The following is a 14,699-nucleotide window of genomic DNA, read 5'->3' on the forward strand; positions in this document are numbered from 1 at the left end:
CTTTGCTGTTCTTTAAGTAACTTATTCAAGTGCAACTATGAAGACTGGAGAGACAATACCTGAGCTTGCTTTGGGACACTCAGGGCTGTGAACGCTGGACTGGAGTCAGAGGAAGTACTTAACTCTGGAGGGGGCAGAGAATCTCTTGCAGGATGGGCTTTGGCCCACTAAATGCCTTCATTATAGAAGAGTGGCCTGCTTTGCTAATTTGGCAATAGTTCATTCTCTTTGAAATAGGTAAAGCCTCTTTCAGGAGATAAACTGGAAGGCAGCTGTATAAGGCAAGGCCACGAATAGCTGGTGGAAATCAAGGATCGAAAAGCTGGATGTCTTGGAGTCAGAAGAAACCAAGGCTTTTCCCTATCCCAGAAGCTAGAAAGCCACACTTGGACTGGCTTCAGAGGGTACTAAAAGATAAATCAGAAAAGGCTGAGGAGGTCTGGAGCAAGCATTCCTCCTAGACAGGGTGAGGGACAAGACAGGGGGAAAGTGTGACACTGGGTCTTGTATTATTAGTTATAAAGTCTCCTTCTTAAAGCCAACAAAAGTAGCCAGTAGAGACAAGGAACAGATGGCATTGTTTTTTCTTTTGTTTCATGCTTCCTTGCAAAGAAAGCTATTGCTGAATGTAGAGGTTAAAAAACCTCTCTAGTGGTCTTTGGGCAAAGATTATAACAGCATTTTATCCTTCAGGTTATAAAGCCTTGTTTCAGTGAAACAGTCCCCCCGCCCCCCCATTAATTTACTATTTACGCATCAGAGCCATATATAAACACCCCATCAAAAATCAGACCCAATGTGCTACAAGCTGAACAAACATAGAAACAAATGGTCCTGCCCCAGAAGGTTTATGATGCAGCCAAACAAGGCAGAGTGAAAGGAAATGATGTTATCTTCATTCTGTAGATGGAGATTTAAGCACAGGCTGATTTCCCAAGTTCTCCAAATTAAATAAAAATGTATATCAGAGCCTTTGGGACTTGGGAGATCTGGGTTCAAATATCTAAACTTTACAGACATCTTCCCTATATCAGAGATGGATATTGATAGCCAGCAGACTAAACAGCACAGTCCTCTCTCAGCTGAGAATTCAGAAGCCAAAATGGATGCAACATTGCTTGCATGACGTCTTTTGTGCACAGAGGCCAGACAAACAATTAAATTAAAAGTCACACTATTCCCCACATCTATCAGATGAGTTTAGTCCCATCTAGATAAATTTGTAGCCAATTTGCTCACATTATTCCTTCATTTTTGCCAGGAACTGATGTCCATCAACAGAACTGAGAAGCTACATGAAATACACATTTATGCTATGAAGGGTTTGAAATTCTTTTTTTCAAAGAAGTAATTGTCTAGAAAAATACTGATCACATTACAGAGCTCAACATTTTACAAACCCAATTTATGATATCATAACTTCACTTGGCCATGCTAAGTTTGGGAGCTTCATATATTTAGGAAGCATTTTCAAAGTATGGTAATATGAAGAGGTTTTGAATTCTATCATAGCTGCTTTAAATATATGCCAGGTATGTCATATATAAGAGCTGTAAATGGTCTTGCATATGATGGACATAAAGAGTTTTGAACTACCTGAAGGTGAAGTCTTGAAACTATGAAAAATTCTTCAGTTATTTGCCACTTGTTTCAACACAGATATAAAAATGGGGGAGCTTATTTTACAGCTGGGCAGTTTGCAATGATGGTAATTCCAGGAGAGATGAATTAGTGACCAGAATGCAAATAAAATACTCAATGGTGCAATTTATCACACAGATACCATTATGTGTGTTAACATTTACTTTTTCTTAGAATGCAGTGGTCACTGATGAAATCAAATTAAAAAATAGCTTCAGGATTTACAGCTCTTATGTATGACATCTCAAAATGATTTGGAAGATTTACCTCCAGAAGTGAGATAGTAATACAATCTCCAGGTAACTTCAGTTCTTAGGCCACACTAACTTTGGACTTACCACTGTACAGAAAAGTCTAGACTTGGTATATGTTTCAACTAGCAATATCTTCCTCAGTGAAGACAATGTAATGGAGCACATAATGCCTGACATTTGCAACTGGGAAAAGGAACTTCTGAAGAGACAAAAGAGATGGAAACTATTACAGTTTTTTACACTAGTTGCTGAAGCTAGCAAGATGCGCAGCATGAAAACGTGTGGTGCCATCCTAAGGGTTGTAAGCAGGAGGTAAAGTCCCTTTTACAGAGAAGGAATTTCATAGAGAAGTAAGACTGGCAGGGACCAAACTGACCTAGACACAGATCTGTGCTTATTTGCCACAACCTTAATAAAAGTAACTCTTTAAAAAGCACTATTACACTACTCCCTCCATTTTACTAGCATTCTAGCTATAATCTGACAGCATACACCCAGAAAATGGAGCTAAAACCATTTAGCAATAACAGGCAAAACTCAAGAGACAGATTCAGAACTAACCTCAAAAAAATCAAACTGTCAGGATGCAACATTTCTGTTTAACTCAGCCCCACAAACTATAGTAAGCTGAAGTAGCATGCAATTTATTGCTGGGTATTGTTCCCAGATGTAGAACAGGAATAAAACAAATAAGAAGAAATATTAAACTCAGTTGTCAAGGGTACTCAACCTTCAGCCCAAGGGCTAGATCTGGCCCGCAGCACCGTGTCATCCAGCCCACAGGAAACCTCATAGGTCCTGCAACTTTAGTAGCAGGGGAATGGTGGCACTGCTCCCCTACTGCCAAATCTCTGGACCTATAGGTGTCATTGGGTCTAGCGCCTGATCCCAGCACGCAGGGCTGGCAAAGAACAGTACTGGGCCCCAGGGCCCAATCTGGTGTGGGAGATGGGACAGGGCAGTACCAGGCCCCCAGGACCCAGTCCTGGCAAACAGTGCGGGATTCCATGCTCTCCGAATCCAATCCCCGCACACAGGGGCAGTGGCAGGCCCCAGTACCCAATCTAGCCCCAAACCACTAAGCTGGCCCATGGGGCCAAGAAGTTGAGCACTACTGTTGTAGTCCATCTGGCCATTTGATGTCTTAAATTATGCAGTAAAAATAATAATAATATTAGCACAATTAGAGAAATAGGTTACCAGAAGAATGCCTATCACGAACAAGATCTAATGTCCTAGAATGAAAATACATTTTTGTTGAGATTTATATTATGATTACTCAGCAGGTACAACATTCATAATCCTGAAGTTTTATACGACTCGTCAGAAAAATTACAGCAGCTTCATTAGATTCCAGGACCAGCAAGGAAAACTGACAATATACACCATGTGGTTCTTACTTTACTGAGGCTTTGCAAAGCTAAGGAGCAGTATTAGTCATTGTACTGAGTTGTCAAAAAAAGCATAATAGGCCCAGTTCACACCAGAATCAGCTTGATCCACTGGTGCTCAGGAGTTGTAGGAAAGGCTTATGTGACATGAACTTTGTGCCACCCCCACTTTTGGGCTGATATAAATTACAACAACATGCCTAGAGTCTAAATAAACCAGATTCTAGCAGCCAGTGGTGCTCTGTCTGTACTTTTCAAAATCTGGCTCCATACTCTGAAAAGAATGTCTGTGGGATAGTAACAGATTACCATAGAAACAAGGTGACACTAGCATATCTCCCATGGGAATTTCTGACTGGACTCATTGGTTTTATGGCCTATTGGCACCATAATAAGCATATTTTATATAGCCCCCCCTTTACAGTCTTGTATTTCCTTGATTAAGGGTAATACTTTTCTGTACTTTGTCTGTTTAATGGAAGGCAAAGGCAACAAAGAATTGCACCTTTAGTGGTTGAAAAATATTACTGTATAATCAAACTCACCAAAACCAAGAGCTAAATTAACAGGACATGGGTTAAGGATAAAAAAAAAGATCCCTCAAATGCAACAGGTATCACTTACATTATGTTACAGATTGCAGCTATCAGCTAACACCTAACAGCTACTGGCAACTGCCCAGTTTTATTTTTGTCTAACTTTTTTATGCAATAATGAAAAAAAAATCTTTTGATTACAAAATAGGTTATAGAACAAATTTTTAAAGATACAAACAAATGTCTACAAAGAATGCATCAAAATACTCAATTAAATGTTTATCTTAACAACCGATGATAGGTTTCTTTTCAAAGCTTGACTGATTACTTTAGTAATAGTTACCTGCATGTAACGGTGCACAACCTTTTATGTGAATGCTGCATAATAAGCTTTGCAAGTATACAAAAAAATGCTAAAATGCCTTGAGTATCATGTCTGCAATGCACAGAAATGAAAGTGACTTAAGAAATTTCAGATCTCAGAGCCATCTCTGCATTGTTGTGATTTGGCAATACGCTAACTCCAAGTACGATAGCAATACAAAAACGTTTTCGGCAAATAACATTTCCACTGTGAAGGCACTGATTGCAGCATCTCCAAATTAAAATTCTATTAAAAAAACTGGGACTCAACTGCTTGTTTCTAACAAAAAACAGCATTACTCACTCCAAATTTACAGCACTCATTCTTTAAAAACTTAATGAATTGGCTGAGAATTTACAAGAAAAATCCATTAATTTGCTTGAATTAAATTTAATTAGAAACTTGCCCATCAGAAAATTAGCCTTGTGATATTTTCTTTGTCCCAAATTATCTTAATGGAATACTACAAACCCTTCTAGTTTTCTATTTAGCTAAAATTAGTTGAAACCTGTATTGTATTTGTAGAAATTGGGCTGCAATTAAGTTAAATTATGAACAACTAACCACACAAATTAGATTTATTGTTACTAACAGACTGAGAGCAAGAGCTTGGTTAAGCTAAGTGGTTCCACTGTGTAATACATGGGTTAAATAATCTGCACCCTCCTTTTCTAGCTAATTTCGATGCAATGATTCTATTGATTGCAAGTCTTCAGTTGTGTGAGGGACAGAATACTTGTCAAGAGCTGCTATAGTAGTTGTCTGTTCTTGGTGTTAAAGGGAGGGTGAGAAAGAGACTCCCCTCTGCACCCTCATTTATAACAAAAATTATATTTTGTAGAAAGGCTGCTAGAAGTAGACAGAGCAAAATTTTATGCTTTCAGTGGGTGTCTATGCAACCAAGGAAAAGTTTATCAGAATTCCTAACTGATCCTGAGCTCTAACATTTCTGGAATATAAGAAGCTCCAAATTTACCATCAGCTTATGATTTTGAGTCCTTGGAGCAACAGAGGGAAATAAACCAAGCAGATGTGGTCTGACGTGTTATTCTGAAAGTTAGTGGAATGGTCCTTTTTCTCCTTTCATTTGTTTTATTTCATTGCATTTCACTTTTCTTTTTTTAGTCATGTCTGTGCAAGCGTGCTCTATTCTGAGCAAATTTATAAACAGGGTGGAACAGGAGTCCTTGAGTCAAACCTTCTAGAAGAGTAGGATGGATCCCTATGCTAGCTGCATGACAGGAATGAATGAATGACAAGCATTCCAAAGCAGCATACCAGACACTGCAGAATAAATTAATGCAATTTACTATTCTAAATTTCAGGAATGCTAATGTATTTTCATTGTCGTTTGTAATATAGTAAGCATAGAACTAAATTTGCCAATTAGTACAATAGTACATAATCCCTTTTCACAAATGCAAGAAAAGGTAGCTGATTTTTTTACCTTAAATATCATCATAAAAATTATTTTAAGGACTTTATGACCTGGAAAACAATAAAAGAATTTATGCGATGGGTAGAATAATAAATGTTACATTGCCATTCTGCTCTCCTCAATGGGATACATTCACTTACGCATCTCCAATCTGCTATTGATTATATTTTAACCAACAGTCCTCTGATGTCTTGTATAGTATTTAAACATTTTATTTCAAAGTTGCAGAGTGAACATTCCAGTCACTTCCCAATTACAAACCTCATGTCTAAAAACAATGCTGACTGCAGCTCCGTTTTAGCTATTAAGATTTGGAGATGTATGCACATTATTACCCCTTCCCTTTTTAACTACTGTATTACTGGCTCACTTATAGTTAAAACTGGTAACATATTGCTATAGGCTGAATTTGCTAAATTAGAAAATGTAAAGCACTATTTGACAAGAAATGTAGTCTACATAGTAGATCTGGCACGACAACATTGCTTCAAGATCTTTGAGAACTGCGAAGAGACCTTTTTTAGGGATGAGATAGAATCAGGGACAATAGGCAAGTGATTTACATGTATGCCTTACATTTTTTTTCCACACCAGGTAACAAAATAAATTTAGATTGTTACTGTCAGATGTGGCTGATTGTTTTACTTTTAAAGACGTTCTATGGTAAAGAAAGGTGATAAAATAACAACCAGAAGCTGTAGAATAAATTTCATCTAAACATCAAAAACACTCGAAGCCAAAGCACATTTTTATCTGTTCTGTGTCTTTTCATCAGTTGAAGACTGAGGTACACATGCAAATGAATGTTTCATATCCTATTCAACTGATTATTTAATCTAGGTTCTATCAAAGTTGATAAAAACATTACTCTCTTCAAATTTAGGAAAGGTTTTTGGGTACAAACCATCATTTTCATTACACAGAAAACAAACAGAATGGTTCATAATATACAGTTAAGGAAGTTATTTCAGTTAAAATTTTAAGAAGAATAACGAACTGGAAGAGCTTATCATTATCAAAAATCCTAAAAATGACTCCATTTAGTGTTGCTTATTTTTGCATAAATAAAATATTACAGAAAATGAAACTATTATATGAATATACATGTCCCCTAGTTCTAGGTGGTAGTAGATTTAAAACCAGAGAAAATTTTTATCACATAGGATGAAATTAACTCATACAACTCACTGCCACAAAAAGTTGTGGAGCCTAGTAGCTTAATCCAGTTCAAAAGGGGATTGGATAATGTCCTGAAGGAAAGGTCCATCAGTAGCTATTAAACATGGTAGATATGGACACAGTCTCAAAATCAGAGCTTCCTAAACCTGACTGCTGAAAGTTGCAATGGAAGAGGGGTAGGCCCATGCCTCATTTACCTTCCCCCTCAGCATCTGCACTCTACCACTGCATGAGGCAGGATACTGGGCTGCATGGATTTATGGTCTGACACAGTAAATGGCATTTTTTATGTTCTTAACACACCGTACTTTATGAAAGTATGAAAAAAAAATCAATTTCAGATTTTAAAACATTTCTATGAAGAAAGCACCTGCTTTGCATGAAGATGAGAAACACATCTGATATGGGGGGAGAGGGGGAAAAAAAAAATCAACAGTGTACCATATTTCATCTAACATGCATTAAAATTATGTGTATGAATAAACATATTTTTAGGTATTGTAGAAGGGGAAAGGGGAGCTGGTGCTGCTCAGGAGCATGCAGCATCTCTTACAACTTAACTCTTAGGCACGTACGATCCTAAAGTGAGCTAAATCATAGTATCATAGTACTTGGGTGCTGCTCCCTCCTTTGAACCACTCACTGGGTTTAGGAACCGAGGACCCCGCTCAGCCTGCTGGGTGCTGCATCCCCAGGGACCTTTGCTCTAATTTGGTTTCGACCCCGCAGCCCACTGGGTCCACTGGCTTCAGCCCATGGAGTGCCCTTGCACTAATGCAGCCTCAGCCCCTCAGTTGTGGCCCACCAGGCTCTAAGTCCCTGCTCTCAACATTTGACTGCTTGGTCTCCACAGGCATCGACCCATCCTTGGCCTGCAGCCCTAACACCGAATGCCTTGCTGGCATCCCTCCATGGCCACCTCTGCCCCAGCCACTCCCAAACTTCGTGGTGCCAAAAAGCTAACCTGTCAGGGGTACGCAGAGGATCCTTCCCCATCCCAGCCTGCAGCCTGGAGTACATGATCTCCAAGGACCCTGGTTTTCTCTGTTTAAAAATCCCAAATTCTCTAGTAAAATTCCCCCAAATTCATTTTTTTCCTTGATGAAAATAAAGTGCGTGTGTGAGTGAGAGAGAGAGAGAGAGAAAGTTGGACACAAGGTTTTATTGATATATTTACAATTTTAAAGCAATTTGGGAGTCTATCAGTGCCTCAATCCTTATAATAAAGTAAGTTTTAAATACCTATACTGTATGTTTTGGTGTTTTTATCACAGAAAATTAGAGCTCCTCTGCCTCCTTCGCCAGGCTGTGGGTCCAGCTGCAGCTGTCCCCCCACGCTGCTTTGTGGTGCTGAGCAGCTCTGATATAATGGTGCTCTGCCCCCCACTTCCAACCTACAGCCCCTTGGACCCTGCCAGTGCCCCTCACTCCCCGCTCACAGCCCCCTGGCCCTGCGGGGGCGTGGACACATGCAACGCATGAGGGGGGCAGGTGGCACAGGCAATGAAATAGGGGGGCACATGTCCCTCAAGATTTTTGCACCCACAGCAGGGCACGAGGCTGCAGCAGGGCTGGACTAGCACCTGGCAGGAGCCGCCTCCATAGCCCAGCAGGCAGGACTTGCTGGGTTATGGATGGAGTGCCATGCCACAGGATGGAGCACCATGCAGCCATGGCTGCCAAGTTGAGGTGCCCCCACCTGGCAGCAGCAGGGACAATTCCATGTCACTGCCATGCCTCACCTTGGTGGCATAGCACTCCCTCTTGCACTGGGTCCTCCCCACTGGTCTGTGGAAGAGGCTCCTGTCTGGAGTTGGTTGAGCCCTGTACCCTGCTGTGGGTGCAGAAACCTCAGGGGGCACATGCTCCTCCTCCCCCCACCCCCCAGTCTCCTCTGCCGCATCTTTTTTTCCCCTCTGTCAAAGGAGAAAAATCCACATTTTCCACAGTGAATAGGAAACCCAGATTGCTGCTTAGCTCTCTGAAAGGTTTTTGCTCATTCAGCTCTCCAGGGAGTTGTTCTCTCAACAATCAGGACTACACTGTGTCTCCAGCTCTGAAGTCAAGCCTGTAGCTTTCCTAATTCCACTACCCTCCAGGTACAGGATTCCTAGTTCAAGGAGTCAGTGTGGATGTTTCCCCAAAGATCAATCTAGGCCTGTGTCACTGCTGCTTGCCTCCATGAAAGTCCACAACTCTGTGGCCAGCTGTTCCTGATCAAGCAGTCTCTGCTTTAACTCTGCTACCTGGAGCAAGACCCAGCAGCAAAGGCCTCCAGCCTACTAATCAGCAACATTCTTATCTGTATTGCAGCTGCCTTTTACCTCATTGCCTGGAGCCCAGCTTTTGCAACTTCTCTGGATGCTTATCTTGCTGGGACCCTATGACCGCAGCTGACTTCCTGCCCTTTGGGCAGGGCGCTGGACTCGATGATGTCCCGAGGTCCCTTCCAGCCCTAATGTCTATGAAACCTGTGAAATCTCTCTAGCCAGATTACTGCGTGCAAGAGGTCCGCAGCATTTCTGTGGCTTTGGACCTGCTACTCTGTTTGCCTTCTCTGGTGCCTATTCCTCCCAGATGGCCCCAGACTATGGTCTCTCTACTCCCCTTAAGTAACAGGGGGTAGGGCCTCCCCCTTGCAATAGAAACCATACTAGGGTCTCAGCTTTAGTTAAGCAGAAAGGGATGGTGAATCACCTGAAAATTAGGCTCTGTCCCTGCTCTGTGCAGCCAAAACTCTGGGGAGGGGAAATCCTTCGTTCTGCGTTTCAAAAACCAGGTACATATAATATTCCAGCAAATGTTCTATGCAAGAAAATACAGCGTTTCATCAATAAAGTAACTGTTATGAGAGATTAATTTGCTAGTTCATGAGGGAGTAAAATATTAAAACAGAATAAACACCTTATTCCTAACTGTCTTTTTAGTTTGCAAGAAGTCAGACTGAAGAATAATTATTTTATAAGGGAAAAAGCTGATGATGTAAAATAAACAGAATTTCTCCAAAAAAATCACAGTAATGACTGGGAAGTCTTTTTTGAATTACTAAACTGCAACTGTTGCTACTTGCAGCATTCCAAATAAACTTAATTCAAAGCACACACTTTGTTACAAGAAAAGTCTGTGTCTATTGTCTTAATTTTTACAATAAAACACCACTGGTTCCATAACTTTTCCACAAAAAAAGGGCCCATCTGGCTAATTCAAGATGTTTCTCTCCCATTATGTCTAGGCATGCATGGTTTATTTAATTTTCTAAGCAAAAAGCCAAATGAGGGTACAGAGAGAATGTCAGCTCCCCGCTGAAACTCAGAACACTTTGCAGGAAGCATTCTGAGTTACAAGGATCTCTTGGAACAAACAGAAGTTCACTGTTGGTTCTATGGGGAAGGGAATCTAGCTGCTGGCTGCAACCTGCAGCCGGTTTCCCCTAGCAATGGCCCTGACAGGTCAGGTGAAGACATTTCAAAACAACAGAACCTCTTCTATAAACCTAAGTGTGTGCTGCCTGCCAGCCTCTAGCTGTTTTCAGAAGTGGGGGGGGGAAGGAAGTAGAAAGAGCTCATTCTAGGGGTTCTCCAGCCAGCACTGGAGGCTAGGGTGGGTAAATTGGAGCCACCCCACCCTTGGGGAGGGGGGGGGAGGACGGCAGGGAAGGTACTCCAATACACCTGCCCCATCCTCCAGCCAGGGCTAAAAAAAACCCAGGCCAAACTCCCTTTCCCCCCCTCCCATTCTGAAAAGAGCTATAGGCTGGCAGGCAGTACACACAGAAGTTACAGAAGAGGCTCTGCTGTCTCATGCAATGAGGGTTCAGATTTTCACCCAATTTTTTAAGCTGTCTACAGCCATGCACTTGTGTTTGGTCATAGCTATAAACTGCATTCTGTGGTCAGATCAGGTGCAAATTGTCATTTCTGTCTGTACCCAGGTTATCATAGTTTCACAGAAGCTAGGGTCAGGAGGGACCTGAACAGATCATCTAGCCTGACCCCCTGCCACAGGCAGGAATGAATGCTGGGTTCACAAGACCCCAGACAGGTGATAATCCAACCGCCTCTTGAATTTGCGCAAGGTAGGGGCGAGGACCACTTCCCTGGGGAGTTGGTTCCAGATTTTGGCCACCCAAACTGTAAAATATTGCCTTCTGATCGCTAACCTAAACCTATTCTCCCATCAGCTTATTATCATTGTTCCTCATCACCCCAGGTGGTGCTGGGGAGAAAAGGGCTCTACCTATTTGCTGTTGATCTCCCCTGATGAGTTTGTAGGCAGCCACCAGGTCCCCCCTCAGCCTCCTCTTGCTGAAGCTGAACAGGTTCAGGTCCCTCAGTCTCTCCTCATAGGGCCTGTCCTGCTGCCCTCTCACCAAGCAGGTGGCCCTCCTCTGAACCCTTCTCCAGGCTGACCACATCCTTTTTGAAGTGCGGAGCCCAGTACTGGACGCAGTACTCCAACTGTGGCCTGACCAAAGTCACATAGAGGGGGAGCATCACCTCTCTGGACTGGCTTGCAATGCACCTTTGGATTCATGACAAGGTATAGCTGGCCTTGCTGGCTGCGGTCTGGCATTGGCGGCTCATGTTCATCTTGGAGTCAATAATGACTCCAAGATCCCATTCTGCCTCTGTGCTTTCAAGAGGGGCACTCTCCAGCCTGTAAGTATGCTGTGGATTCCTTCTCCCAAGGTGCAGCACCCTGCATCTGTCTACACTGAACTCCGTCCTATTCTCATCTGCCCACTTTTGTAGTCTAAATCAATTTGCAGCCTCTCTCTCCCTTCAAGTGTGTCCACCTCACCCCACATCTTAGTGTCATCAGCAAACCTGGACAGCGTGCTTTCCACCGCAACTTCCAACTTACCAGTTGTATTACAGAATTCATTTACTCCTTCATTAGCTGTGCTAATGAAATGAAATAAATCCAGTAAAACTGGTGTTCTTATAATAAAGTGTCTATACACAGCAATCTAGTTAAAAATCAATAGGAGTAATGATGCATAGGCAAATGTGAAAAGTAATGATTTTTCTAAACATCATGACAATGTTAAGATTAAATATTTAGAGATCTTTATGTTTTAAATGAAGTGGGTGCATCTACATAAGACGCTACATCACTGCAGTGACGAGCTATGGTGACATAGCATTGGTGGGCACAAACCGTGATGCTGATACTACTGCAAAGCAGTATGACCCATGTGGTGCCAAGACTGTGCAGTAACAGTGGTTAGTACTTGCTTTAGTACTAAATGACTGCGTAGTAACAACAGCGTGGTCTGGCACACATGCAGACGTACCCAGTAATCAGTAAACTGTGAAAAAAGTATTTGGTCTAGGCATAAAGTATACTTAAATCACAGCCACCTTTCATAGCAATAATTTGGAACTCTTACTTATTTCCTCATCATTTAAAATACAGAAAAAAAATAGTGGGACAAACTTTTTTTGCAAGTTCACTTTTCCTGTTTGACATCAAAGATGATAAAAAGTCAATGCAGCATTAATGATCATACCTTATATTTGGTCATGGTGCTAAAATGGTTGTTCCTGAAGAACACACAAAGTTCTCCTTCTTGAACTGCTGAAGTCAGCTCACATAATCCATGGTATGTCAACTGAGTGGCTGTGTTGTTCAGAAATTGCTCTGCTACAAATCCTATAAAAGCAACATACAATGTTAAATGTGCATCAATCATACACATTTTAGAAAAACATACATCTTGTATAACAAATTAGACTCATCAAAAGATCACTGCCAACTAGTAAAATAAATATTTATGGCCAACATGATAGATTTTGTTGTAAGAAAATATTTTTTCTTTCCTTCTAAATTTAAAAACATTTCAATGCTTTACTACAATCATACTCAATAAATTTTGGATTTTTAAGTCCTTGGGTGCATTGAAACCACAAATCAACTTTTAAATTTTTTTTCTAAGACATTTTAACTACTATTCTTGGAGGAAAGTGCACTGCCAAAGTAGGACTTCTCAGAATGTGTTGGTGTTTGTTGCATGGCTAAGATGCTAACAATTCATATGCAGAGCAGCCTACTTCCTTTAGAACAGAGCTTTGGTTATTACATGAAGCCTGACAAGATAAAAGCATATATACTTTTCTCTACCTTGCTGATGTATGAATACTGCTTAAAAGAGTTGGTGGTATTTATTTTTGTTTTAATCACGTATTTCAGTAATTCAGGCTATTTACTCTTTTTTTCCTGGAAGAATCTGCAGATGACTGGAGAACTAGTAGGATCATGATATTGCATATAATAAGGAATGAAAAAGGGGAAGAAGCTTGTAAGAGCAAAAGTCAAACTTAGGCACATAAGGAACTTCTTACAGTTATCTAGTTCAAGAGCTGGCAGCCTAAGACTTGCAGAGACACTGGATCTGTCCCACAGAACCAGAAGACTTTGCCTCTGCCTACACCTGTGCTGGGGCCACCTGTGCCCATGCTACTACTGCCACAGCTTTGCCCTAGATCAGCATTTCTCAACCTATGGGTCACAAGAATATGTAAAAGGGTCACAAACACACTTTAAAAAGAGATTAACAAACTTTAAAAGTGGATTCTCTTTTAAAGGAGAAAAATGTGGGAAACTTCAGGTTCCTCTTGCAGGTTGGCAAAGTTCCAACCTGCAAGGGGCTGCCTGGTAAGGTGGTGCGAAATGGCACTGTTCTGTTTTGACTTGAGTTTTGAGGTTTCAATGGAACAGCATTTTGTTTCCAATTAAATTTCAATTTGAAACTGCTGTTCCATTTCGCTTTGACAAAAAAGTGACGCTGTTTCAACGTCTCGCCCATTCGCTAAAATGGGGAAGCTCGAGATAGCCTCTCTCATTTGGCAGGCAGATTGGGGCCTGCAACCCTGGGAGGGCTGTGGGGGCTGTGCCAGGCCTCCCAGGACTGTGGACCCCTGATCTGCCTGCCAGATGAGCAAGGGAAGCTGGGTGCTGCTGCCTGGGGAAGGGAACCGAGCCCAATCACTCAGTTCCTCTCCCCAGCGCTACCATTGGCTGGGGAAAGGAACTCAGCTCAATGGTAGCGCTGGAAGGGGAACTGAGTCCGGGCTCAGTTCCCTTCCCCTGCGCTGTGATCGCCTTCCTGAAGCAGAAGCTGGGGAGAGCCAGGGCTGCATTCCAGGCTGAGCCACATGGCGCTGCGGAGCCACTGGGAGCACAGCCCTGGTTCTCCCCTGTCTCCCACCACCTGGCTGCTTTGAAACTTGAAACGTTTCCAAACGTTTCGACTAGCCTTGTTTTGTCTCGAGGCTGTTTTGAAGCCCTTCACTTCGATTTGATTTTCCTGTTTTGAGCTTGAAATGAGTCGAAACAATGTCGAATTGAAACAGCTGGCAAAATTTTGCACAGCCCAACTGCCTGGGGCTGGAGGGAATGAGAGGAGTGTAATCAGGAACAGGGTGCCACATGCACGTGTCAGCCAGGCAGTGTGGAAAGCAGTTCCCACAGCTTAGTCTATGGGGCAGGGGGGAGGGCAAAGATGATGCACTGGGGGGTATGTGCTCCCCCCCACAAGATTTGTGTGCCCATAGCGGGCCTAGGGCTACAGCCTGGCTAGACTGGCATGGGCAGGAGCTGTCTCCACAGCCCAGCAGGCAGGACCCAGCACACGAAGGCAAAACAGAGTGGCAAGACTCATTGCTGCTGCTGTTGGGATCCCTCATGCCTGCTGCTGTTGGCTCTCCAGCTCAAATAATTGCCCACCCCTGGATTACAGCGTGTACCTGGTAGAGGATATCCAGGGTGTAGACCCCCAATGCAGAAAGGACTAGAACTGGCATTTTTTGCTTCCCAGCAAATTGCTCTAATCATCAGAGCATGTGCTAGGCATTCGTCCTATCACTCTGTAGCCCCCCCCCCCAAATGCTGCGC

The 14,699-nt window shown here is 42.4% G+C and overlaps 1 protein-coding gene across 2 annotated transcripts in view; it reads right to left on the reverse strand.

Moving 5' to 3' along the window:
• The window catches only part of FAM63B (family with sequence similarity 63 member B), a 61,895-nt gene that overhangs the window by 17,365 nt on the left and 29,831 nt on the right, over positions 1 to 14,699 (reverse strand). For both annotated transcript variants that reach the window (XM_019533477.1, XM_019533476.1), the window contains exon 6: positions 12,316 to 12,458. In XM_019533477.1, the coding sequence (XP_019389022.1) occupies positions 12,316 to 12,458 (143 nt within the window). The remainder of the gene's footprint in view (positions 1 to 12,315; positions 12,459 to 14,699) is intronic.

Source organism: Crocodylus porosus, unplaced genomic scaffold (assembly GCF_001723895.1).
Source record: "Crocodylus porosus isolate Cpor-Errol unplaced genomic scaffold, CroPor_comp1, whole genome shotgun sequence".
NCBI lineage: Eukaryota > Metazoa > Chordata > Crocodylia > Crocodylidae > Crocodylus > Crocodylus porosus.